Source organism: Amblyraja radiata, chromosome 8 (genome assembly GCF_010909765.2).
Source record: "Amblyraja radiata isolate CabotCenter1 chromosome 8, sAmbRad1.1.pri, whole genome shotgun sequence".
Taxonomy (NCBI): Eukaryota; Metazoa; Chordata; class Chondrichthyes; order Rajiformes; family Rajidae; genus Amblyraja; species Amblyraja radiata.
In genome coordinates, this window is record NC_045963.1 from 56157914 (window position 1) to 56184704 (window position 26791).

Below are 26791 nucleotides of genomic sequence, written 5' to 3' on the forward strand. Positions count from 1 at the left end.
AGATGTATAAAATCATGAGAGGAATAGATCGGGTTGATGCACTATCTCTTGCCCAGAGTAGGTGAATAAGGGGAAAAGATTTAATAGGCATCTGAGGGATAACTTTTTTCCACACAAAGGGTGGTAGGTGTAGGGAATAAGCTGCCAGAGGAGGTAATTGAGGCTGGGAATACCTCAATATTTAAGAAGCAGTTAGACAGGTACATGGATAGAACAGGTTTGGAGGGATATGGACCAAACACAGGCAGATGGGACAGGCAGATGGGACATGTTGGCCGGTGTGGGCAAGTTGGGCCAAAGGGCTGTGTCCACACTGTATGACTCTATGACACTATGACCTACCATCTTCCGACATTTTTGAATCTCACACACTCAGAGTAGATTAGCAATTTACTTTGATATCTTTCAAGTTAATATTTTACATTCCCTTGTTAGGATGCGGTCACCTCTATATGGGAATGGAAAGAACAGAGATTGAATAATTCTGTTTAGTGCACAAGGGTGATCCAAGCATCCAGCCACCCTTCACTTTAGTTCTCTGCCCAACTCCCACATTTATCTTCTGCTTCCTACAATGTTTTACTGAAGTTCAATACAAGTTTCAGGAACAAGTTTCACATTTCACGCAGCCTTAAACTCAAATGCTAGGGTTGAATGCATTAATGGAAACTGTGCGAATCACTTAACTAATGCAGTTGGCAGATGAGAGAAAGGTTAGCATGAAATAAAAACAACAATAAGTAGAATTTAAGAACAACCAAACCATACCTGATAACTGTCCATATCATCCTCTTCTTCCTGTTCAAAACAAAACACAATTTCAAAGAATTGCTCATTTACTTGAGTTATGCATACTACTACTTGAATAAGCAATTTAAGATAAAGTTATGAGACCAATGTATCTGAAAATCATAGCTGGAAGATAAGTGCAATGTCATATCTACTGGTAATAGAATTGGCAGTTTTTGGGCTCATAATATTGGATAGATTTGACATTCACAGAATGCAGTTAGAATCGAATCAGAAACGAGAACAAAATCAGCAGCAGATCTAACTTATGAAACAGAGATTTTCTACGACAGGGTCTAAATGTATTTAGTACTGTTAAGGCAGACAATCAATTGCTTTCACAATGAAACTTTAAAACTAATCTCTATACCCCTTCTGTATCAACCTGAACTCATCGATGTAACATTGTTACTGGCATTAGTAACCGATCTTACCAAGTGGGTATCTTGATATTTTTGAGTCCGAGCAGGTCTCATTTTGACACATCCCATAGCAATAGACAATACGTCTTCAGCAATCAAAGGCAGTGTCCCAGAGTCTTGCACTGACCGCACCTCCACTTGCACACGTCGAGACTGACCCTGCAGGGGATAGTTTTGCTTATTGTTATAAATGTTGAAATACTGCTCATTCTCAAAAGCATGGACAGAAGCCAATACTTTTCCATCAGTCATATTTCAAATCCATGTATGACCATCAGGCATAAAGAGGATAATTAAATTGCAGTCAAGACAATTCAGAAATTTTCCTTGGTTTCACTCACATTTCGTGACTAACTAGATTAACGTATTTACCTTTGTCTCAGGTCTGACAAAGGGTCCCTTAGCACAATTGTTTCACTTTCCACATGTTTCCTATCCTGACCTGCCTAGTTTTACCAACATTTTTCATTTTCATATGATATTAGCTCAGTTTTTCTTATCCCACTTGCATGCCAGGTCAACACTTCTACCTTACCATGAACAGCTCACTACACAGACTAAGCTCTGTTTGTGGATACAATGCCCTCCATAATGTTTGGGACAAAGACCCGTCATTTATTTACTTGCCTCTGTACTCCACAATTTGAGATTTGTATTAGAAAAAATCATGTGGTTATAGTGCACATTGTCAGCTTTTAATAAAGGTCATTTTTATACATTTTGGTTTCACCATGTAGAAATTGCAGCAGTGCTTATACATCGTCCGCCCATTTCAGGGCACCATAATGTTGGGTCCATCGTGGAGCCCGTGGTCCCTGGTTAGAGACCGATTCGGAGCTCCAAGCCGCAGAGAGTATCAATCGTCCCAACGAGGGAGTTTCGATCACCCCGAAGCGAGGGCTTCGGATCACCGGCTGCGGGACCTTTGATGGCCCCGACTGTGGATGGTTCGACAGCCCTGACCGCGGGAGAATAAAGAGAGAGAAGATTGGACTTTATTACCTTCCATTACGGTGAGGAATGTGGGGAGCCGCTGTGGTGGATGTTTATGTTAACTTTTATTTTATGTGGCTGTGTGTCTTGCTGCTTTTCACTTAGTATGGCTGTATGGTAACTCAAATTTCACTGTACCTTAATCGGTACATGTGACAATAAGCTGACCTTAAAACCTTGAATCAACTGAAAACATCAGATACTTAACTGCGAACTTTAGTTATGTATATAAAAATGGGCTGAAGGTTAAAAAGTGTTTTTTATGTTGCGTCGGATGGAAAGGATTTAAGTGCTCAAGCTCAGAGTTGGAAAATGTTTTGTTGCCCAATTACACTAACAAACAAGAGATCCAATGCAAATCAGCTACATTTGCACACAGTATTGAGACACATTGCAATTAACAGAGACACAAAGATGTGTTCTCATGGAGGTTTCCAAAATCAGGGGCATAATCAAAATGGATTGTCACAGTCATTTTGCCAGGGTAGAAGAGTCTAAAAATAAAGGGCACAGGTATAAGTTGACAGAGAAAAGATTTAAAAGGGAACCTGAAAAGCATTTTCCACTCAGAGGGTAATGTATATATGGAACAAGCTGCTCGAGGACGTGGTAGAGAAGGGTGCAATTATGATTAGACACATACACAAGATTTACAGGGATACAATCCGATTGCAGGCAAATACGACTAGCTCAAGAAAACACCTTGGTTAATGTGGATGAGTTGGGCCGAAGGGCCTGTTCCCATGTTGTATAGCTATGCTATGAGGAGCCACGAGTTTGAGACCTGGTGGCAAAAGGTTGAGCTACTAAGAAAAATCAGGAAACTACAGGCTTTTCACAAGATCATTACAGTCTGGGATTTGATATTGTACTGACACAATGAACAGTTTAGACATTTTTCTTTTAAATTTTGAGATCTGGACATTACTGGCAGGCCAGCATTTATTGATTACCTGACGTAATTGAAAAATGCCACCAGTGGAAACATCCTTGGAGGACGTTACCTCCACGGGAACATACTCCCCATTCTCATTTAGCTCCAAGATCTGGATCCAGAGCTCCACCTTCCGCATCACCTCACTCCACCTGTTAATACATTTTTTTTTAAAGAAGAAAGTTACAAGGGTAATTAATGGATTAAAAAAACCAGAAAAAGCCTAACTGCACAAACAGATAATGGTTGATTTTATAATGTTTCGTGAAATAGCTTCAGCAAACGAGTAAAGGAATTGAAGATTACTATAAGGTATGGCACTATTCAAATTTCTGCTCTAAGTAATTGTGTAACATTGAAGTAGACATAAAATTGATATTTTTAGAAAGGCTTTAAATGAACAATTGATGAACAATAACAATAAATTGAAAAGGAGAAATGATGAGCAAAACAAGTAACTGCTGCAGACAGTGTGAAAGGGACAAAACTAAACCAATATCAAAATAATGAACAAGTAGATGCCAAGGGAAGAGTGGAAACCAGTTGTAGTTAGATTGCAGTATCATACTTTACAACATCCTAATGAAAATTGATAGTTAAATCCGAAATAATCACCTGTCCCGCAGGGATCGTGTTTTGGCTTGTATTATTCCCAAGTCCCATATGGAATAGGTTTTTCGAGGATCACATGATTTATGTCCATAGACTTGGAATGCCAATGCGCCTTCAGAGAGATATTCCAACAGATCCTCAGAAACATTGACTGAGAATTCCTGATAAGATGCAATAGAAAGTAATTATGCATCAATGTAATGTGCCAACAGGGCAGACAGCTTCTCACAAGGATATTTTTCAGATTTGAGAACAAAAAAAAATGTTCGCATGTTTACTTGTGGAAGATTTGAGAATATTAAACTCAGAGCGGGTTTTTAACAGTGATAAACTGATAAAAAATAAAATCACAAATGTAGTTAAAAAAAGTGAATAAAAATAACCAGCAGTATAGTGAGTGGTATTTAAGTATAATTGAAAAAGACAAGTTTCTATTTCTGGTGCTGGTCAATATTTAATATAGGATTACACTGAAAACACCAACTCATTTCCTCCGGATGGTCACGGTCTTGCTGTGCAATTTCAGCATTCTAGATGGTGCGTCAATGTTTTGATGCCAATCCTTTCCGCTGATATGTACCCTCCAAAGAACTAAGATTTTGCATGAAGCAAATGTATCACAATTGATATTAACTGTAAATATGAGGAAATCTCTCCAATCCATATCATTTCCCCAGCAAAGTATCGATAGATCGGTGGGATTTTCAAAATCCACAGCAAAAAAAATCTTACTACCAACAACTAGAGAGCAGTCCTGAACTATTTCCGACCTCATTGGAGACCCTCGGACTATCTTTGATCGGACTTTACCTTGCACTACGCGTTATTCCCTTCGTCATGCATCTTGTTCACTGTATGGCACAATTGTAATCATGTATGTTCTTTCTGCTGACTGGTTGGCACGCCACGGTACGCGTGACAATAAACTAAACTCAAATTCAAACTAAACTCAAATTCAAACAATTTTTTTTTGTGAATTAAAGTCCAATGAGCGTCTTACCTTACAGTGATCAAAAACAACCATGCACTCTGGATCTTTGCCAGTAGGGGTTGAAGAGGATGGATCCACCTCTGGTGCAACCATGATTGGTTCTGCCACTTCCCAGAAGGTGTATTGGCAGAAAACAAAGTTTGACAAATGTCGAGGCAAGCCTGTGGCTTGAAGAATTTTTATCTGGTGGAGAAAAGTAGTCGAAGAGTCATATAAATTTGGATGTTCACTGTTATACTTATTTAGCACACATTATTCAAAGATAAAGGATCGACGATGGTTTGCAAAATAATATCAACCAGTACATAACTGATAAGAGGATGCATAAGAAAATAGTACAAACAGGCCAAAATGCCTATTAATCAAGAAATTCTTTAACCCATATGGAGTCTGGGCATTAGAGTAGGACAGGCAGTAAAGAAACTTTGATACACTTTAATTAAACTGTGATTATTTTGAAAAGGGAGTGCGAAGGAAGAGGGATAAGCAATAAGAAATTGCATGCTTCCTCATCAATATCCACATTGCATGCTTCCTCATCAATATCCACATTGCATGCTTCCTCATCAATATCCACATTGCATGCTTCCTCATCAATATCCACATTTCTTCTTGATCTTCCTGTCAGTGAATAAGATTATTCACTTTATCAAAGGTGAGTGCAGATTTCAAATGCGTAAGTGTACTTCAGCTAGTTATCACAAAAAAGTTTGTCATAGAATTAAGAGGAACAAGCAAAGAGGGCGAATTGAAGTAGACTATGGCACACACTCTCTCATCCATTGAATGGTGAAAATCTAAATGGTTGCTGTTTAATAAACCCATGATTGAATTATTTATATTCTGCCTTCCCCCGCTGTCTGAGCAAACCTAGTGTGTTTATTATACAACACTCTGTATTTTCACCTTGACCAACCTCCATGACAATATTAATGTCATCCAAGGCTAAATAAGGGTTGCCAAATCATGAAAGTTAGTTTTCCAAAGTGGAGCAAGTGGCCGTAATGTAATTTATTCTGGTTCTTCATTTTGTTACAGCAGTAATAATTGCTTCACCTACAATACAGTTCTCAATCAATTTTCATACACCAATGTCTCATAAGAAGCGATTTACAGCCACAGACTGGAAAGCCTGCACTGAGTGACACGTACTCTGCATGTGAAATTTTGTGACATCTCCTTCTCCTGCAATTCACTTTCATTTCCGTCATCCAATGCATCATCTCCACCGGCAATGTGATCGTTGAAGTCACTACTTGTTCGCACCACTTCTACATGGAGACGTCCTGCAACCTTAAAAAAGACAAATAATACAGCTCAGCCAGCGGCCACAAAATTCTCTCATCATTCACTAAAATTTACATACAATTAATATTCACAAACCAAAAGGGTAACTTTTAATGAATTTCTCCTCGTTAACTATGAGCTTGCCCATGGTGTTTTTGTTTAACAACAGTCTCTCTCAAAACATCTCCAATAATTACATTCTGTAGAAAATATTAACCTGCTAATGTAGAAAAAATTAAGCTGCTACATGTTGACCAAGAACAGCCAAAATCCTTCACGACAATTTCAGGCAGCGAAGATAGCCACATTCTGGCAGCGAAGATAGCAAGATGATAGCCTTATTCAGAAACTATCCGTCAGTATAACCATTCGTGAAAAATAATGAGCATTTGTGTAAGGGTGAAATCAGAATAGTCAAGCCGCACAGTAATACTGGCTTTCCTTCCAGGCATCTGGTACGCAACTGTCATACGACTTTTGTAGGTTTTTCAGTTACTAGATTAAAATAGCATTGCAGATAGCTTTTAGCACTTCCGATTACAGGCCTAGAGGTTATCATGTTGGAATGCTCCATGTAATCAGTTACACTAAATAGATACCAAAGCCATTCCTCCATTTAACTGTAAAAATGTATACCAGGCTAAAAATAAAACTGCACTCCAATTCAAAATGTAACAAAATGATCCACTGATATAAATAGGCAACACAACTCATGGTGAAAACTTGATGTAAAAATTAAGTACACAATAGGCCAGTTGCCATTTCAAAAGGATAGAATGAATAATATTTTGGGCAAGGCTCACTGTCTGGTGAAGGACTTTAGTCTGAAATACCACTTTATCTTTTCAGGTACCAACTTCCTTCCAATTGCCTAATCTGGGGTTACAGTTGTACAGCATAGAAACAGGCCCACCTACTTCTATTTCCATAAGTTTAGTGGCTTTTTATAATGCTGGTATCTCTACACTGGAATAGAAATCTTGGTGGAAATTTCAAAAATGAGAGGACATAGCTTTAAGATGAGTTGGAAACATTTAAGGAGATTTGTGAGGCAAGCACTTTTGTTTTACCCAGAGTGGTAGGTACCTGCAACATATTGCCAGGGGACGTGGTGGGAGCAAACATTATGACAATGTTTTAGAGGCATTTAGACACATGAACAGGAAGGGAAAAGAGGGCTACAGACCACGTGCATTCAGATGGCATTAGTTTAGATTGGCATAATGGTCAGCACAAACATGGTGGGCCGAAGGACCCATTCCTATACCAGTTCTATAAAAGCAGAGCATTTCATCACACTGCAATCAACAGATTCTCATTGCCATTAACATTTTAAGACTCAACACCAGGTGGAATCCCTGTAGAAAATGGACTAACAATAGTTTCCAATGACATCTGCACATTACCTACCTCCCCCTTCTGATTAATTATGGGTACTGCATATTGTAATTTGACATCGTGAAACAGCAACTCCAAGAATACGTTTGCAACCCCGATCAAACTGTGGTTTTCCTGTTCGTCGAAGAATGGGTCAGCTCGCTTGAAGTAAGACCACATCATCTGCAAAAATGCATACAAAATCAGTTACCCAACAGTCCATGAACATAGTTAACTGATTCCTTCCACCAACTGAATATGATTAACAATTATATTTGGAGTCGTTAATGCCTTGTATGTGTAACAAAAAAAGCTATTATGTGCAAATCTGAAATAAGAAGAAATATTGAGTGACCTGTGTAATCCCAACATTCTCTATCCACAGAAGTGCAATATGTATTTACATAATTCCTTTCATGTAATAAAACATCCCAATGCACTTCACAGAAGGAATATAGCTCAAAATCAAACACACACACACACACAATGAGAAAAATTAGACAGTTGACCAAACTCTACAAAACACTTTAAGGTGCAAAATGCCAGATTAGGAAATACATATGTTTGGCTCATATTATTTTCCATAATTCATTGGAAATAACTTCATGGTGCAATGTGGGCTCTACCAATATGGGAAATTATAGCTCACAATCTTCAGCAGATGGTCGATACCAGAAGTAAATGAATAGGCACAACCATGAACACAGATGTGAATAGAAGACACAATGTTTGGTTCAAAGCCTGATAAGTTGAGGTCATAAAATAGAAATACACATCACAGCCTTCGCAACTGCTGTGAAATTTCTCTCCAGGAAAGCTTGGAGGGAAAAAGAGTTTGGAATTACAGCTTTGTCAATACATTATTGAAGAATGCTAATTTATCTCAAGCTGCTGTCAAATATACAAGGAGCATCTAAATAGAAGATACACACAAAATGCTGGAGTAACTCAGCGGGATAGGCAGCATCTCTGGAGAGAAGGAATGGGTGACGTTTCAGGTTGAGACCCTTCTTCAGAATTCGATTTTGTGTCTGGGATGTTCAAATTGTCCGCAAGCTACCCTTAAAGGTTTCTTTCTATGGGACAAAGAGACAAATGAGACCCTTCCCTCCTTCCACCACAGTTTGACAGCTGGTTCAACTGGTACACACCTTCCTCCAAGTTACAAGGTTGTGAGTTCAAATTCTACAATGCAAATTGGCCAGTCAAAACAATTCTCATATCGTTAGAGCAATTCATTTCAAAGATATTGGTGGATTATCAGAGGAGAGTTTGGATTCAACATTAAAACTACTTTCCATTCTTAATAAATTAATTAGGAAACAGATTAATGCTTTAGTGACCATTAAACTTTCAACCTTACATGAAGCAGTTCAAATTTTGTAAACCTTTGTATTATTACCTAAAACTGGAAACATAAATTATTCCTTTCACAAATACAAGAGGCCAGCGAAGTCTCAAGGAATTTGATAAAGAAATTAAGCCTTGAAATGGATGAACTAACAAGAGTCAATCAGCATGGAAACCCTCCCCCAGACGCTACTACTCACCTCCACACGAGACACAACTTACAACAGCCAATTAACCTACCAATCTGTTTTTAGTTGCGGCACTGAACCACCCTTTTACCTGGTTTTCACTTGTTGAGTTTGGTCTTTGCTCACTCAACTGCTTAAAACGAGGGAAGAGTGAAATTAAGATACCTAAATTGACATCTCAGGTGATGTTGCATAAAACCTACATGGAAATTTCACATGCAGCATCGCCATATGGTTCTTCAGGATCCTTCACACAATGGTAATGCTTCAATTTTTTTTTAAATTTACACTAAGTTGAGCAAGGCAGGAGAACATTTAGTTCACATTTAACAACTTCAAAAGGGATTAATTTTAAATCTGGACACTAGGCTTGGCTGGAGATACAAAAGAAACATGCTGATTCTTTTCATTCCTACATGGGATCCAAGAAGCATGGACAGGCCAGCATTTATTGTCCATTTCTATTTGCTGTTAAGAAAGCGATAGTTTTTTATGTCAACTATATTTCTCTGGGACTGCAATTGCACAGAAGTATGGCAAATATAGCCAGCCCCCCACCCCCCCCCCCCCCCCCCCCCACCCCAACCCCATAAGGCAAGATAAGATCAGAAAGCCTCCCTGACATGTTTTGGGGTTAGTCCTTCGTTAATTAAATAATTCCCTATTTCATTCTTCAGCTTCTCTCCCGAGATCTAACCAAACCTTTCCTCATTGCAATAAAGTGTTATAATGTCTCTACTCACACAGTATCCCTCATAGTGGCAGCAGCCTATGCATTCCCACATTCCAAAGTAAAACAAGTACAAATTTTCTGCTTACGGGATTGTCCTCATCACAGTCTTTCCATTCCTGGTAAAGCTCACGCATATCAATTAGCCGGTTTTCAAGTTTCTCCAGTGACCAGATCTGTTTGCCTTTGCCTTTTCGCCGTACCTGAATCGCAGGTTCACTCAGAATGGAATCTCGCTGTTGATGAAAAAATAAATGATTGCAGCAGTACAAAACTAACATGCTGAAATTTCATTTATCTTGCCCAATTTAAGCAACATAAAGAAGAATTCTGTTCTGGTTTAGTTCTCTAGTACAGAGTCTGACAATTGAAACGAAACAGAACATTAAAAAAGACCACCGAGGAGCCTTCAAGAATTTCTTTGAAGGACTAAAGGGCCTGTCCCACTTTCCCCGAGTTATTCACAAATTCTCCGAAGTTTTCAAACTCGCAGAATGTTCGTAACGAGTCCGTAGGAGGCCATAGGAGTCCATGGATATATCGTGGGAAATTCATCTGGTACAACACAAGACTTAAAGACCATATTATAATAACATGAAGGTGACCATTCCCCATTCAAGCTATGCTGGCATCCAATCCTACAGGCAAAAATCTGTCCAATCTCCTTTTCAAACATCCAGTAGCGTTGTTACAAAACCTACCATCAGCGGCGCTACAGATCTGCCACTGCTTGTGCATGCGATTCCGGAGGCTTTGGGGGGAGGGGGGGGGGGGGCAGGATTAAACTGCAGGTTTGTATTGGTTGTCGGAGAGGGAGTTCCTCGGGCTGCTAGCTGATGAAGAAAAATTGTTCGGGCTTCCGTTCCAGTTTTTTTTTATTGCTGGACGATTTAATCGCTGCATTGAAGTTAAACGCGACTTCTGACCCCTTCAACATCACGGATAACAAGTGCAGGACAAAACAAAAGGTATGTCGTTTATTTCATATGTTATCTTGCTTTTTGGTGTGGCTTCATTTTAATCTTATGATGCGTAAAAAATTATTTAGGCATTTTACGAATCGGCCGTGTCTTGCCTGCCAACGTTGGCTTAAAATTTATGGCAACGGCAACATTCCAATCGATCACATTCCAGAAACATCCACTCTCAAGATAATCAAATTCATTATTTTTTTGCACAATCAGGTCATAAGAACATCTAAATCATCTATATTTTGTGATTGTCTATCCATGATCAATATTTTCATACTAAATATCCACAGTACAGTTTTAGTCAGATGTAATGTGCAAAAAATAATGATTTTGATTATCTTGAGAGTGGATGTTTCTGGATTAATTTATGGGAATTAAACATTAAATTCCTTCCATTTGGCATATAAATTGGCATATAAATAATTATTCGGCATATAATTTGGCATATAAATTATTTGGATACTTAGGCTATTTAAAATTGTTTAGCCTTTTCTTAAGAACTAGATGTTTAGATCTAGTAATTGAATTTAGATGAATTGATTAGATGAAACTGATGAATGATTTTTTTTTGGGGTATTTACTATTTATTTTGCCGTTTAACTTTATCTATTCTACCTTTTTTTCTAAAACTGCAAATAATAACTTGTTTCTGTTAATGCTGTTCAGTGTTTTTTTTATTGTTACATTTTAAACAGATGGCAGAATTAATTTAATTCTTTGGTAGCAAAGAAGAAATGCAAAATTGTCAATCCAATTGCCCAGCAAAAGAGAAAGATTTAGACAACATTCGCAGAGATAATCCGAATTTGGACTACTCCAAATGTGATGATCTACAGGACGTTCTTAATGGGAAAGTAGTGGGCAGAAAGGTATGTCATGCGTGGTTTGAAGAGCAAAAACCTGTAGTTTACAATGCCAAAATTGAAAAGTTGAGGAAAAACAAGGTGTACAGAGTTTCTTATTGGTTACAATCCGAGGCGTATGAAGATGCTACTGATTATGATATGCCAATGTACCACCTAGCAACTGATCTTCTCCATAAAGACTTTTGCTAGAAATTGTAATTTCTTTACCTGTCTGTTAGACTTACAGCATATAATACCATAATATTAAAGTTCAAAACAGGAACAGTGGCTAGAAATTGTGCGAGACATCTTTACTATGGAGAAACTGACATATTTCTTGAGAGTCAAGGAGAATTCATTTGAGAAGATCTGGGAAAAATGGACCGTTTATTTGAGCCATGACACCAACTAGATAAATGCCGAGCTAGATATGGGAAGATTGTGTTATATAGAACTAGTTGGTATGTTTGTGCGAATATGGAAATATCTCCAGATAACTAATAAATGTTTTTTTTATTTTTTTTATTTGGTAAATGTACCACACGCTCTCATTCCAATTTTTTATTTATTTACTTTTTGTTTTTTGGCTTTCCCCCCTATTTATTTATTTATTTTGATTGTTGCTTTTCTTATTTTGTTTTATTTATGGTGATGGTGTTGCACTGTTTTGCATATATCTCTGTGAAAAATCAATTAAAACTTGTGAAAAAAAAAATTCTGATCTTGAGAATATCACTTTTTTGAATTTTCAAGGTAGTCTCGGTGTTTATTACTATTTCCGTCACAACGGTCAATTTTGTAATTAGCTACAATTAGGTAACCAACTAATTATGTGCTTTAATTTCAGGTCATCCAAGTAAGATGTTCATATTTGTTTCAGAATGCTTCAATCTATAATAACTGAAAATTTCATTCAGTTCTCTTAATTTTTAAGAAAGTTATGGGCTTTTGACTGTCCTCGATCACAGCTTTTGTGTTAAGTCAATGGAAAAGCAATAGGGAACAAGATACTAATTTCCGAGTATGAAAATGACTATAATGTTTTTAATACTGAAGATATGAAAGTGAATTAGGTATCAAATTAAAGTTTGTTTCATGCTTTATCTGATGGGATAAATTACAGGCTTGATTTTTAAAATCTCATAATGTTGTAACATTCCTACATCCAGCTTCCTGACTCTGGCATTGAACCTGCTCTGCATCTGTTGCCAATTGCTCTTTCTTCATGGATCTTATTCACATCAAATCACTCATCAACTGTTAATCAAATAATTCCCCACTACATTCTTCAGCATCTCTCCCTGAGATGTAACCCGACCTTTCCTCCCTACGATAAAGTACCACAATGCCACTGCTCACACAATATCCCTCACAATGTCAGCATCCTCCTGCAGAGGCAAGGTAACTCGAAGGTTTTGTTCCCTCCGAGCAGTGTTGCCTCCTCCAATCATCAATGACTTAACATCCATGAGTGAGAATATCCAAATAGCTTTATTTTTTAAAACAGGTTCTTCGGATATATTGCTTAATGTTACTGTACTGAACAAAGTAAAATGTCATTAGCCACAGGCTATTTTTAAGCTCTCAGTAATTTAATTAACATGCATTCATATCACATATTTTCAACTCACAAGACATCCCAAAGTCTTTGGTAGCCAATTTGGTAGCTTTGGTAACCAACTAAATACTAGTGAAATATGGTCATTGTTCAACACGGGAATATTAGAAAAACTGACTGAAGGAAATATTCATCCTCCAGTGTTAAGTAAAATTGAAGCATATTAAATGTTTACCTTTCGGTTAGCATCAAGGTTAGATGCTGGAATTTGCAGAGTCACCTGATACTCTGTCTTCTTCTCCATCTCTTCAGCAATGAAATTTGCCTCACGAACATAAAGATTAGCCTTGGCGATCTGCTCCTGCAACTTCATGAGACTGTGATTCAGCATTGCCTCTCTGTAAGAATTAGAACAATGTAAAGAAATAAGTGCTGTTCCTTGATTATCTGCGATATCATTCTGGCCTTTTCACTGGATGGAAATGTATGCGAATCACAAATATTGAGGCAATTTACATTACCTTTACATAATTGCAGGATACATTCAAGGGTAACAGTAGATAGGAATCTATAGGTTTCAGCATTGTTATAAAACCACACCTCAAGGCCATAACCTTTATCGTGACAATGACCCACCTCTCCTCTGTCCACAGGCGAAGCCGCTGCTGAGTGCTGGGGGAATTGAATGAGAGGCGCTCCATACTACGGTAATGTTTCTCAGGTGACAAACGCCTGCGTAACTGCTCCATTTCCCGCTCGTACATGAGGCGTTGTTGTTCAAGTGCAGAGCGTTTCTCCTCCTCGTGTTGCTGTTCCAACCTCTGCAGCACTGATTGCATTGCATCTGTCAATGAAATAAATCATGCCTTTAGCCTTATATCATATAATACAATGAGACATATACTAAACTATCTCTACATTTTAGCAACTTGATTTTAGCAAGCAAATAAGTACTCTATTCCCACCATTGTTTCCAAGGGTTTTCATCGTGACCTCCATCTGTGCAAACTCAAAGCTGTAATTATTCTCACTGGAGCCATCACTTGCACTGTCGCCATCCCCATCCAGTTGCTCACTACTGGAACTTTGCTTCATCGAATTGTCCTGTCCCTCGTCTTCTTGCAATGGCTTTGTTTTCGGCAGGTTAATTCTGTAAAGAATAGAAATAACTTCACAAATTTGCTGTGAGGAACTTACAAAAGGCTTTAGAAATTTCCACTCTCAACGTGTTGGATTGGCAGCTGTTATTCATCTTCAGGCTTCAGTTCTACGGCAGGTATTAATTGGAAATGGAAGACAGTAGTAATACCTTGTCCTCATTACAATTAGTTGGAATTTTGCAGAATGCAGTTGAACAGGTTTCACAAAGGCTTTGGAATGTGATGATGCTTATCCACTGTCTTATGCAATAACAAAATAGAGTGTCCACCCAGGCTAGCAAAATTCACTTGTTCACTACTAATAACTAACATACATGTTTAATCATGTAATTCATAATTGTTTCAGCTATGCAGTATATTTCCTCATTTTCTTACAATGCAGGAGCCCATTCAGTTCATCAAGTCAATGTCAGCTCATAGAGCAATCCCATTCAATTGTCCCTGTAACTTTTTCTCCCTGCATTCCCAATAATTTTACAACCCACATACATTTGGGTCACTTTACTTGTGAATCAACCTATAGACTTGCACATCTTTGAGATGTGGGAGGAAACTGGAACACCTGAAGTAAACCCACGTGGTCACAGAGAGAACATGCAAACTATATGCAGACAGCACACAAGGTCAGCACTGGACCCTGGAATTGTGAAGCAGTAAATGTTCCAGCTGCACCACAAGGCTTCTATGCGCAATAGGGTACTCATTCAGCTAAGGATAAGAATATTTGATAACCAGCAACACAAACCAAGCTCACGGTTTGGCAAGCGATAGTTCAAACCCTCAATATGCAGTACAGACACAGGTAAATTAAAGAACGCACCTCAAAACAGTGAGTTTACACCAACGTTACCTCTGCAAGGATGTATGCATATATCCATGGAAGGATGCATATATCAATGTCAATGAACTCCCAAGGACAAAATCCTAAACATCAAGTCTCTGATTTCTGAATTCTGAAGAAGGGTCTCGACCCGAAACATCACCTATTCCTTCGCTCCATGGATGCTGCCTCACCCGCTGTGTTTCTCCAGCATTTTTGTCTACCTTCGATTTTTCCAGCATCTGCAGTTCTTTCTTAAACAAGTCTCTGATCATGATCGATGAACTCTGTTGAGTTGGGCCTTATCTTTTGCATTCCTGTCACTGGACTCCTGGATTAAGTATCCCTTCTCAAAGCTGCATCATGGAAAACAAAGCCCAGCAGTCTAGAGAAAATACTTCAAAAATATATTTGGAGCACGGCTAAACAAATGCAACAACCTTAGTACCAATTGTATCCCCAAGTCAAGATCCCTGGAAAAGCATAAGGAAAGTATATGGCACCAACCAGTCTCTTCACTGGGAGCACATGAAAACCAAGGGAAAACAGTAGGATCACACAGCACAAATAATCCTTGAAGCTTCCCCCATACCACCTGAGTAACATCAGCAGATCCTCCAAAGGAACTTGTCATCAACTGAGAACCTATAAAGCTGCAGTGGAACCAGGCCACCCTCAGACCTGAGGGTCAATCAATTAATATTGTAAACATTTTCCACAGTACTTGAGTTATTGCACTGCACAGAACACAAACTAAAACCTTGCTCAATGATAAGTTTGTACACAAATACAGAACTGATTGAACAAATTAAGGTACTTCATTCAAATTTACCTGAAGAAATGGTTGTTACCCCAGAGGATTCGATCACCGTGATGAAGCTGTGCAGGGCTGGTTAATAGGGAACCATTCACAAATGTTCTGGGAAGAGAAATAAAAAGATACAACCAGTGGTATTGCGAAAGCGCAAGTAAATAAATGAACTAGCTAAGTTCCTTGCAACAGTGTTCATACAAAAAAAATGTAACTGTAGGCGATCGGAATGAACAACACATAAAGAATGCAGGGAATGCTCTGCAACTAGTCAACACCCATACAAGACTGACAGTATCTATTGCAATACAACATTACTGCTATTTTACAGCTCCAAGAAATGAATATACTTTGATAACGACATGGCAATGGATTTTTCAACAGCAATTGGCAACTTCCAGGAAAGCATACTTCGGCTGAAAAAGGAAATTAGAGATTCTTGCTAAAATATCACTCAAATGACTACAATTCTCAAGCTAAACACCTGAGTTTATGGTAACTCAATTGTCTTTTGGACATATTTTCCTGGGCTTCAAAGAACTTGGTCACTTTAGGGTATTGATGACATTTTTTTGTTCATGTGTTAATATGAATATGGAAGCTGTATAATGTCAATATCCTAAAGGAAAATACTGCAGACTTTAAGTTTTTAAATAAAACTGCCAAATGTTAATTTATGGAGGGAGAAACAGCTTCAAGTCAATGACATCAGTACTGGGAAAAGTGAAAGAAACCAAGTTTTAGAAAACGGGCAACTGAACCAGGCATGAAAGACAGGAAAAACTGTGGGTGATGAATGAAATCATTCCCTCTACACGAGGGACAACTAAACACCATTTGGGTAACCACATAGCAGAACACCTCAATTTAATCTGCAAGGTTAAGGTTGAGCGTAGAAGGTTAAGGGGGGACTTGATAGAGGGCTTTAAAATTATGAGAGGGATAGACAGAATTGACGTGGATAAGCTTTTTCCATTGAGAGTAGGGAAGATTCAAACAAGAGGACATGATTTGAGAATTAAGGGACAAAAGTTTAGGGGTAACATGAGGGAAAACTTCTTTACTCAGAGAGTGGTAGCTGTGTGGAATGAGCTTCCAGTGGAAGTGGTGGAGGCAGGTTCGATTTTATCATTTAAAAATAAATTGAATAGGTATATGGACGGGAAAGGAATGGAGGGTAATGGTCTGAGTGCAGGTAGATGGGACTAGGTGAGAGTAAGTATTCGGCACGGACTAGAAGGGCCGAGATGGCCTGTTTCCGTGCTGTAATTGTTATATGGTTATAAGTTTCCAGTGGCCTTTCAATAATTCACCATCTCACTACTACCATGACTTGCGCCTTTGGGCATTCACTTACTCAATGAAATTTAATGTAAACTTAAGAGACAGTATGACATTTTCCAGTGTGACCAATGGCAGCTTTCAGGACTCAACATTGAATTCAACAATTTTTGATGATCAGCTTTTCCAGTTGTTTTTCTTACATCTCGAGCCTTTGGTACTTTATCTCTTGTATTTTATCCAGTCACCATTTCCTCACATTTACTGCCACCTCCATACATACCTTTATCACCATCTCTTAATTAGCACCATGACCACTTGTGTAATTCAACTTTATCTGGTCTCCGCCCTCTTCGCAGAACTTGCCCTTTATTCTTTCCGCCTCTCACCTCCTCCTATGCAACTTTGAACTAATATAGTATCTAACTTTTCTCGGCTCTGATAAAAGGTAATTGAACCGAAACATTAACTGTTTCTCTCTCTCCGTAGCTACTGCTAAATTAGGTGAGCAAAATCACTAGTGCGCACCTGAGAGGACTTCAATGGATGGTAAACCTTGCAACAAATTACTGAAGGAATTCACTTGGTTGGATTTGGTTCGAGGTACAACAGTTAAGCACATACTTTCAAACTAGAAATAAGGATCAAACGAGTTAATTATTAATCTTAAGGAAGATTATTCAAAATTGCACCTAGTGTTTTGTTTTGGTGTGAGAATAACTCGTCTCTCTGGAGAAATATCAATGATACAATGTTCTGGAAGTATTGCCATTCCACAGAGCTGAATATCCTGGGAATCATCAGAGCCAATGAGTGTGTGATTCTGCCAAATAAATACAAAAGTACATATTAAATACTCTTGCCTGAACATGCTTTTCAACAAACGGAACACTTACAAGTTATTACAAATAGTTTAAAAGATACTGGAAATTGTTTTAATACAAACTTCCTTGAAGAAATACTTGGGAGACAACATTTCAAGGAAAGGAGCAAGGTTGTGGGACTATCTAGTTGGTTCTTTCAAAGAGATGACAAACTTCCTTTTGTGCTGTAAAATTTACTAAATATAACGAACAGAATTATTTATATAGTCATGATAATGTACAAATAGTTCTGAACCAGAATCGACAATGCAGTACTTCTGGGGACAAAGCAGAGAGAAGACTCTTTGCACAAATGTTATTGCTTCAAATTGGAGGAAAGGTCAAAAACAAAAAAGGTGAATGGAATACCCCCAAAAAATTCTACAACGTTTTATCTTTATATTACTGTCTACATTTTTCCCTTGTTGTTCCACCTAGAAGAAAACAGAATTGTTTTAGGAAGCTTAAGAAATGTGTATGATAATAATGTTGGAAAATCACACCATTTTAAAGTCTAATTGTAAACAATGCTAGACCAATGCAATAATTCACAAATAGCTCTTCATAGATAAATGTATCATACTGTAGAAAAAAGAAAATCTATGTTCAGTTTTCAGTCTTTCATTAGAGTATTTATTTAGAGTATTATTGTTTTCAGTATACGAGCCAAAAAAAAGACAGCCAAAACAAGAATCAGACAACTACTGCACATTATTTCATTGCTACTGGGAAGTATGCAATCAAAACTATACTCAAGTTTGAGATTCAATGTCCAAAATACAGCAAGATAGCAGTGGGCTACCAGCATCCTTCAATCAGTAATTCAGAAAGTATTAGAAACACCATGAGCGAGAGTGTCCTATCATTAGCTCTGCATGTGGCAACAAAGCACTCTATGAATTTAAAATAAAAACTGAAGATGATGGAATATTTAGGTCAGATACAGAGAGAAACAGAGTTGTTTAGTTTATTATCACGTGTATCGTGGTACAGTAAAAAGCTTTTGTTGTGTGCTACCAGTCAGCGGAAAGACAATACATGATTACAATTGAACCATTCACAGTGTACAGATACATTATAAAGTGAATAATGTGAATATAGTAAGAAATGTTGTAGTTGGAGTAGAGATTTAAAAGAGTGGAGCGATTGTAATGCATGATTGAAGATCCACTTCTGTGACTAGTACACAAATAGTCACCAGAGTTGGGCGCCATCTTAGATCTTTTAGTGTTAAGATATTCCAGAAAGGAAGGACGGAACAAAATAAGGACAGTAACAGAAAGGAATACAGAAAAGTGTAAGTGATAAAAAGGATGAAGAAAATGATGGCACCACATGCATTAAGGATATAGAGCTTCAGTCTTATCCATTGGTTTAAGATCCCTATGTATTTTGCTGGTTGGCATGTATGTAATGCTGTATTAGGATGGAAGACAGAGGGAAGCAGAAAGAGGAAGAGGGAAAGAGGGAGGAAGACTGAGGAAGGACAGGATGACAAAGGGAGGGGATCAGGAAGGGGCTGGGAAAGTTGGAAGGAAGTGGTTTGAAGCAAAGATCTTAGAGCAGAGCAAGATGGGTTATTCTCACGCAAACGCGTAGTACGCTCATGGGCAGATTCATGGGTGATTATAGGACCCATTTTAGCAACCAGCCCCCGCCATCTTGTTCCGCCATCTTGCTCCGCCATCTTGTTCCGCCATCTTGCTTCCGGCCAAAGATCGGATCTTTGTTTCCGCAGCAGGGAGAGGGAGTGTGGGGCCCGGGGAGAGGGAGTGTGGGGCCCGGGGCAGCGGGAGAGGGAGTGAGCAGCCCGGGGCAGCGGGGAGAGGGAGTGTGCGGCCCGGGGAGAGGGAGTGTGGGGCCCGGGGCAGCGGGAGAGGGAGTGAGCGGCCCGGGGCAGTGGGGAGAGGGAGTGTGCGGCCCTGGGAGAGGGGGTGTGGGGTCCGGGGCAGCGGGGAGAGGGAGTGCGCGGCCCGGGGAGAGGGGGTGCGCGGCCCGGGGCAGCGGGGAGAGGGGCATAGGAGGGGGGGAGACATTGTAGTGTGGGGGCAGGCGAGGAAATGCCGGGGGGGGGGGGAGAGTTGAGGGGTGGGATAAGGCCTAGTGTGTGTGAAGTTGCGGGGAGGTTTACAATGTTTCTTATTTAATGTCCCTTGTCTAGTCTGAAATAAAGTTCATCATTGGATCAGAAGAAATATAATAGTGTGTGTTATATGATTATATACATTTATATCCCATTCATGTATGTGTGTGTTTAGAAATATTTTATTCTTTAACAAGAATTAACAGAATTATGAACTAACAGAATTATGAATCTAACCCTATATCACACACAAAACTTCCCCCGCAATGTCAATTACCCTGCGAGTCGGGTCGGGTAGGTTCCGGTTACTACAAAATCAACTCAAACACTGCTTGTGAGCCATTTAAAAAGAAATGATTGAAAAAACATTAAAAAAGACAATTACCCGAGTCAAATTTTATTCTTGACAAGAAGTATGAACTGACAGAATTATGAATCTAACCTTATATCACACACACAAACTGTTGCCCCGCAACATTGATTACACTGCGAGTCGGGTCGGGTCAGGTAGGCTCCGGTTACTAAAATGGGCGGTAAAAAATGCCCAGGATCCCCTGCGTAGCGTACTACACGTCAGCCCATTGTATTTCGCAGGAGTGGCCTATCTTGCTCTGCTCTAAGATCTTTGGTTTGAAGAAGAGTGTGGGCACAAGCTTGCCTGTACACAAGTGCTAAGATGGAGTCAATCTCCTTGCCTTCAGACCAAGACACACTGTCAAACCCATGGGTTAGTTGGTGTGCTATGGCCCATAAATTTGAAACAAATTCTGGTATCTTTCACTCCTCAAAACTAGAGTTGAATCTAGTCATCCTCAATCCCAAAGAATTGCCTCAGAAGAAATACAAAGAGCCTAAATCGAGTCAGAAATGGAATTACAGAAGTATCAATGTCAGCAAGGAATATTACCTTTAAGTAGTAAACAAGCAGTTCATTTAAGGCTGGATCTGCATTCAGATTCACCAAGAAACACTTGTCATCCCCAACTTTGATTCCCGAGGACTGAAGAGAAATGCCAAGACTCTCAAGCTGTTTTTGACGTTCCTGTAATACAGACAGATGATGTGATTCATTTACATAGTCTCCGACTGGGAATAATAGTGTACAGTGATTCTTCTTCTGAAGAGAAAGGAAGTAACTGACAAGACTCAAGTCACTGTTCCTGTGAATTAAATGGATCCTCTTTTAGACACTGACCCCTGAATGATTACGATCAAATTTAGTTACATTCTCATCATCCATTTACAAGCTATAATTTGCTAAAAGCAGTGTAAAGAGTATCAGATAATTGTACAGAATTACAAGCCAGTTACTGACTAAAGATTCAGACAACAAAAACAAAAGGTCTTATCTAAACTCATTGATTAGATTATTGACTGTCTTGCAATTAATAACAAGTACAACACAATAGTGTGTCATTGACTGAAGATACAAAAGAAACTGATCAGATCAACTGCAACTTCGATTAAGAAATTAATATTTAAAAAAAGAGAAAACCTCCAAAACGTGACCTTAGAATCATAGAAATGCACCATCGCTAAAACTAAAAACCCAAAGAAAACAATGATCATCTGAGTAATCAACAACTATCAGAAGAAGCATTTAACATGACAAAGCAGGTTAATGCATCCTGATCTCATCAGTCTAGACAGGATGCAAACACCCATTGAATCAAACATTCGGATTATGTTTCATTGTAGACTTCATCAATGCACTCAAAGGAAGGTAATACTTCATCACATACTTGTGCAAAGGCTTCTGTTTTCCTCAGTTTGTCTTCCCAGGTTACTGTCATTTCTTGAATTAGTTTTTCAGACTCTTCCAAACGATCCTTCAACTCTGGAGATTTCATTGCCTGGTACAGAAAGGCCAATTGAATTTGTTACAAAGTGTTCACAAGAACGCGAGAAATAAACACAGGCATGGACCACTCAGCAACTTATGCCTTTTCTGTCATTCTTGTAGATGAAGAGTGATATTCTATCTCAGCACCACTTTCCTGCACTAACCCCATATCCCACAAATCCCAGAATATGCAAAAATCTACAAATCCCTGGCTTTAATACACTTCACGACCAAGTCTTCACAAGCCTTCCTGGGTAGAAAATTCCATGTATTCACTATTCACCAAGTCCTAAATGGTCATACTCCTACTTTGGGAATGGTATCCTTAGTTTTAGAACCCATAACCTTGCATCTATCCTGTCAAAATACACAGGAATATCAGAGCAATAAATCCAAGATAAAAACAGAAAATATTAATATTCAGCAGGTCAAGCATTATCTTTAGGGAGCCGAAGAATTAATGTTTCAGGCCAGACATTTCTGGAAAAATGAAAAAATAAGTGTTTTAAGTTTGGGAAGTGGAAATAATTGGTTAAAATGGCTTTTGGCACTTTGGCCTTCATCAGTCAGAGTATTAAGTATAGAAGTTGTGAGGTCTTGTTGCAGTTGTATAAGATGTTGGTGAGACCGCATTTAGAATATTATAGGTAGACAAAGATGCTGGAGAAACTCAGCGGGTGAGGCAGCATCTATGGAGCGAAGGAAATAGGCAACGTTTCGTGTCGAAACCCTTCTTCAGAATATTATGTTCAGTTCTGGGCACTATGTTATAGGAAAGATATTGTTAAGTTTGAAAAGGTTCAGAAAAGATTTACAAGGATGTTGCCAGGACTAGAAGGTGTGAGCTATAGGGAGAGGTTGGGGAGGCTGGGTCTCTATTCACTGGAGCGCAGGAGGATGAAGGGGAATCTAATAGAGGTATACAAAATCATGAGAGGAATAGATCGGGTAGATGCACAGAGTTTTTTGCCCAGAGTAGGGGAATTGCGGACCAGAGGACATAGGTTCAAGGTGAAGGGAAAAGATTTTATAAGAATCCGAGGGGTAACTTTTTCCACATAAAGGGTGGTGGGTGTACGGAACAAGCTGCCAGAGGAGGTAGTTGAGGCTGGGACTATCCCATCGTTAAAGAACAGTTAGACAGGTACATGGATGGGACAGGATATGGACCAAGCGCAGGCAAGTGAGACTAGTGTAGCTGGGACATTGTTGGCGGTGTGGGCGAGTTGGGACGAAGGGCCTGTTTCCACACTGTATCACTCTATGACTTATGATGCCACCAGGGTTGCCGAACGATTGGCAGCCCCACCAACAGTCTGTCTGTTTTTTCATATTTTTTTTTAATTTTTAGTGCGTTTTTAAAGTTTGTGTAAATGTTCTCCAGTTGGTTTATGTGGAGGGAGGGGGAAACTTTTTTTCAATTTATTACTTGCCGGAGATGCAATTACTTTCCAGATCGTGTCTACGATCGCTCGATTGAGCTGGAGGCCTCCTTGGACTGACCTTGAGCGCCCCCGCGGGGCGTGGACTTGACATCGGAGTCGATCCCTTGCCTGGGATCGCTCCAACCGCGGCCCACGGACTTTACCATCGCGAGCTCACAGTCTCGGCAGAGGCTAGTCGAGAGCTCCAACGAACGCAGAGGCTCGACCAGCCCCGACACGGGGTCCGATCGCTGGCATGGGGGAGTTGACATCCCCCCCGATGCAGGAGCTGATCGCCCCAACGTGGAGGGCCTGCCGCCGGCTACGGGAATCAAGATTGCCCCGTCCACGGTTGGCTCGAGGCCCCCGACCGCGGGAGAATAAACAAGAGATTTGAACTTTTTTTTGCCTTCCATCACAGTGAGGAATGTGGAGGAGTCACTGTGGTGGATGTTTATGTTAAAATGTATTTTGTATGTTCTGTGGCTTTTTATTTGTATGACTGACTTGGCAAATGAAATTCCTCGTATGTTGCAAAACATACTTGGCTAATAAAGTATTATTGTGATTGCGATTGAGCTCAGGTCAAAGTTCTGATGGTAACAATCACTTTAAAACCACAGTTGGAGACGGAAGAGGAAATAAAACTAGATAGAAAGTACAGTAACATCTGTGGAGGGAGAAATTATAGAATGTGTTCCCCAAATTGTTAAATTCAATATTGGATCTACTAAACAAGTCCTACAGGAAGATGAGATGCTGTTCCTCACGATTAACATAATCTTGCATCTCCATCACGAGAGCAATAGCGAAGGTCAAGATAGAGAATAGAAGTGACTGATAACTGGATGCAGGCTCAGAGCTGTCCTGCAAAGTGTTCACTCCATATTTAATTGAGCATCTTATACTCTCTGTTTATAATGTGGTGTCCCCTATATTGGAGAAACCAGATGCAAACTGGATGTCCACTTATCAGAACAATACCTCCATTCAGCTTAAAAGGCAAATCTAAGGTTCCACTCTTTAATTTTAATTCGCAGTCCCCCATCCCTCTCTAACTTCTCTATATTTGACCTTGTTCAAACAATACGGATGTACAGTACCTTCCTATTCCAATTATTTTGCCTAGATTTGTCTTTGATCTGCACTCTATCATAAATAATTCATAAATAAATAATTCAGTCAGAAGAAGGGTCTCGACCCGAAAAGTCACCCATTCCTTCCCTCAAGATTTGCTGCTTGTCCTGCTGAGTTACTCCAGCATTTTGTGTCTACCTTCGATTTAAACCAGCATCTGCAGTTCTTTCCTACATAAATAATTCACTCTTCCTCAACATCCAACACATAGACTTTCTCACTTTTCCAGTTCCAAAGAAAAATATCTGCACCTGCACTGTCTACTCTGTTCTTCCCCAATGGATGCTTCTTTTTCCGCTAAGCATTTCCATTGAATTCTCCATGTTCCAATGAAATATCCAGAGATTATAAATGCAGTCTGTTTAATCCCTCCTCGTACATCAATTGCACATCCCAAAAATCAATTTGGCAGAGCATGATGCAGTTCTGGTTGCAAAACTACAGGAAGGATGTGATTGTATTGCAGGCGATGCAGATTCACCAGGATGTTGCCTGGGTTGAAACATTTTAATTATAAGGACAGGCTGGGGCTTTCAGTTTGCTAACCTTAGATCGGAGGAGACTGAGGAAGGGGCTCCAATGGGATTAATAGGGGCATGGAGAGCCTCTAACTCTGCTAATTTAAAATTGATATCCAGCTCTCATATAGAAATGTCTTCAGCTTGTCTAATGAAACTTAACACAAACTTGAGGAACAGGACTTCATTTTTCAAATATGTGGATTACAGATCCTAGACTCAGCACAGAATTAAATACCTTCACTTAAATAGTACTGCTATAACATGATAGTTACATCCCTAAGAAATCTAGTATTAGAGAAAGTTATGTTATGTTAATGATGGCAATGAGAAAAAGAGGGTCAGTGGTAAAAGTGTTTCAGATCTGCAATCACAATTATTTTTCACATGATTTTCAAAAGTAAAGGTCTTAATGATAACGGTTTATTTTTGTTACTGCAAAATGCAAAATGCTGTACGCAACATTGTTCAATAAATTCAGTGATCGCTTATCAATTTCAAATGGCCTCCTGTGGTGAGAGTAGCAGCTGTGTCTGAAGAGACATTGGTGTCTGATTACAGCAGGGAGGTTGTATGGAAACAGCGTTTTCTGAAGAAGGGTTTTTTGAAGTCTGAAGAAGGGTCTCGACCCAAAACGTCACCCATTCCTTCACTACAGAGATGCTGCCTGTGCCGCTGAGTTACTCCAGCATTTGGTGTCTATCTGCATTTTTCTGAAGATGCTCAAGGAAGGAATTTTTCTGCATTCTGTATGTCTATCTGCATTCAAAGTGATTCTCTAGTTCCCGATTGAAATCCAAATTAGGCCTGCGTATTACAAATATTGTTCCCTCATTCATCAATGACATTATTTCAAATTTGCATTATAGAACATGTTACGGAAGAACCCCCTGTACATAAATGTACATTTAAAAAAATTGGTGTTGTTATGCACAGGGCAGAACACATTAATTTAATTAACTTCACCACTAACTTCCACCCTCCCCCAAATTCACCTGGAAATCCCCCCCTACAATTAAACTGAAAAAGGGCCCTCTAAAATGTTTTCCACAGATGCTGTCTGACCCATGGAATACGCAATAGCAAAATATCGAGTAATGCATTTTAGTAGTAGGAATAAAGGCATAGACTATTTTCTAAATAGGGAGAGGATTCAGAAATCATAGGTGCAAAAGGACTTGGGAGTGCAGGTGCAGAATTCCCAAAAAGTTAATTTGCAAGTTGAATCAGCAATAACGAAGGCAAATGCAATGTTAGCATTTATTTCGAGATGGCTATAATATTATAACAGCAATATAATGCGGAGGCTTTATAAAGCACTGGTCGGACTGCATTTGGAGCATTGCGAGCAGTTTTGGGCCCCATATCTGAAGAATGGGGCCCAATCATGGCATTGGAGAGGGTCCAAAGGAGGTTTACGAGAATGATCCCGGAGATGATTAGGTTAACATATAATGAGCATTTGACAGCACTTGGCCTGATTTGCTGGAGTTTAGAAGAATGAGGGGGGACTTCAGTGAAATTTACCGAATAATGAAAGGCCTGGAGAGAGTAGATGTGGAGAGGATGTTTCCACTAGTAGGAGAGTCGAGAACCAGAGGGCATAGCCTCAGATTAAAAGGACGTACTTTTAGAAAGGAGATGAGGAGGAATTTCTTTAGTCAGAGGGTGGTGAATTTGTGGAATTCATTGCCATAGATGGCTGTGGAGGCCATCGTTGGTTATTTTTAAGGCAGAGATTGACAGACTTTTGATTAGTAAAGGTGTCAAGGATTATGGGAAGGCCAGAGAATGGGTTTGAGAG

General features: G+C 39.3%; 1 protein-coding gene across 4 annotated transcripts in view; it reads right to left on the reverse strand.

The window, feature by feature from the left end:
• The window catches only part of kif13b (kinesin family member 13B), a 180254-nt gene that overhangs the window by 39694 nt on the left and 113769 nt on the right, over positions 1 to 26791 (reverse strand). For all 4 annotated transcript variants that reach the window (XM_033025958.1, XM_033025957.1, XM_033025959.1 and 1 more), the window contains exons 12-26: positions 21808 to 21918; positions 20973 to 21107; positions 17812 to 17942; positions 15860 to 15946; positions 14013 to 14197; positions 13684 to 13891; positions 13283 to 13445; positions 9763 to 9909; positions 7439 to 7588; positions 5894 to 6034; positions 4751 to 4924; positions 3754 to 3911; positions 3158 to 3290; positions 1224 to 1370; positions 769 to 798 (exon numbers count right to left, since the gene is read on the reverse strand). In XM_033025958.1, the coding sequence (XP_032881849.1) occupies positions 769 to 798; positions 1224 to 1370; positions 3158 to 3290; positions 3754 to 3911; positions 4751 to 4924; positions 5894 to 6034; positions 7439 to 7588; positions 9763 to 9909; positions 13283 to 13445; positions 13684 to 13891; positions 14013 to 14197; positions 15860 to 15946; positions 17812 to 17942; positions 20973 to 21107; positions 21808 to 21918 (2100 nt within the window). The remainder of the gene's footprint in view (positions 1 to 768; positions 799 to 1223; positions 1371 to 3157; positions 3291 to 3753; positions 3912 to 4750; positions 4925 to 5893; positions 6035 to 7438; positions 7589 to 9762; positions 9910 to 13282; positions 13446 to 13683; positions 13892 to 14012; positions 14198 to 15859; positions 15947 to 17811; positions 17943 to 20972; positions 21108 to 21807; positions 21919 to 26791) is intronic.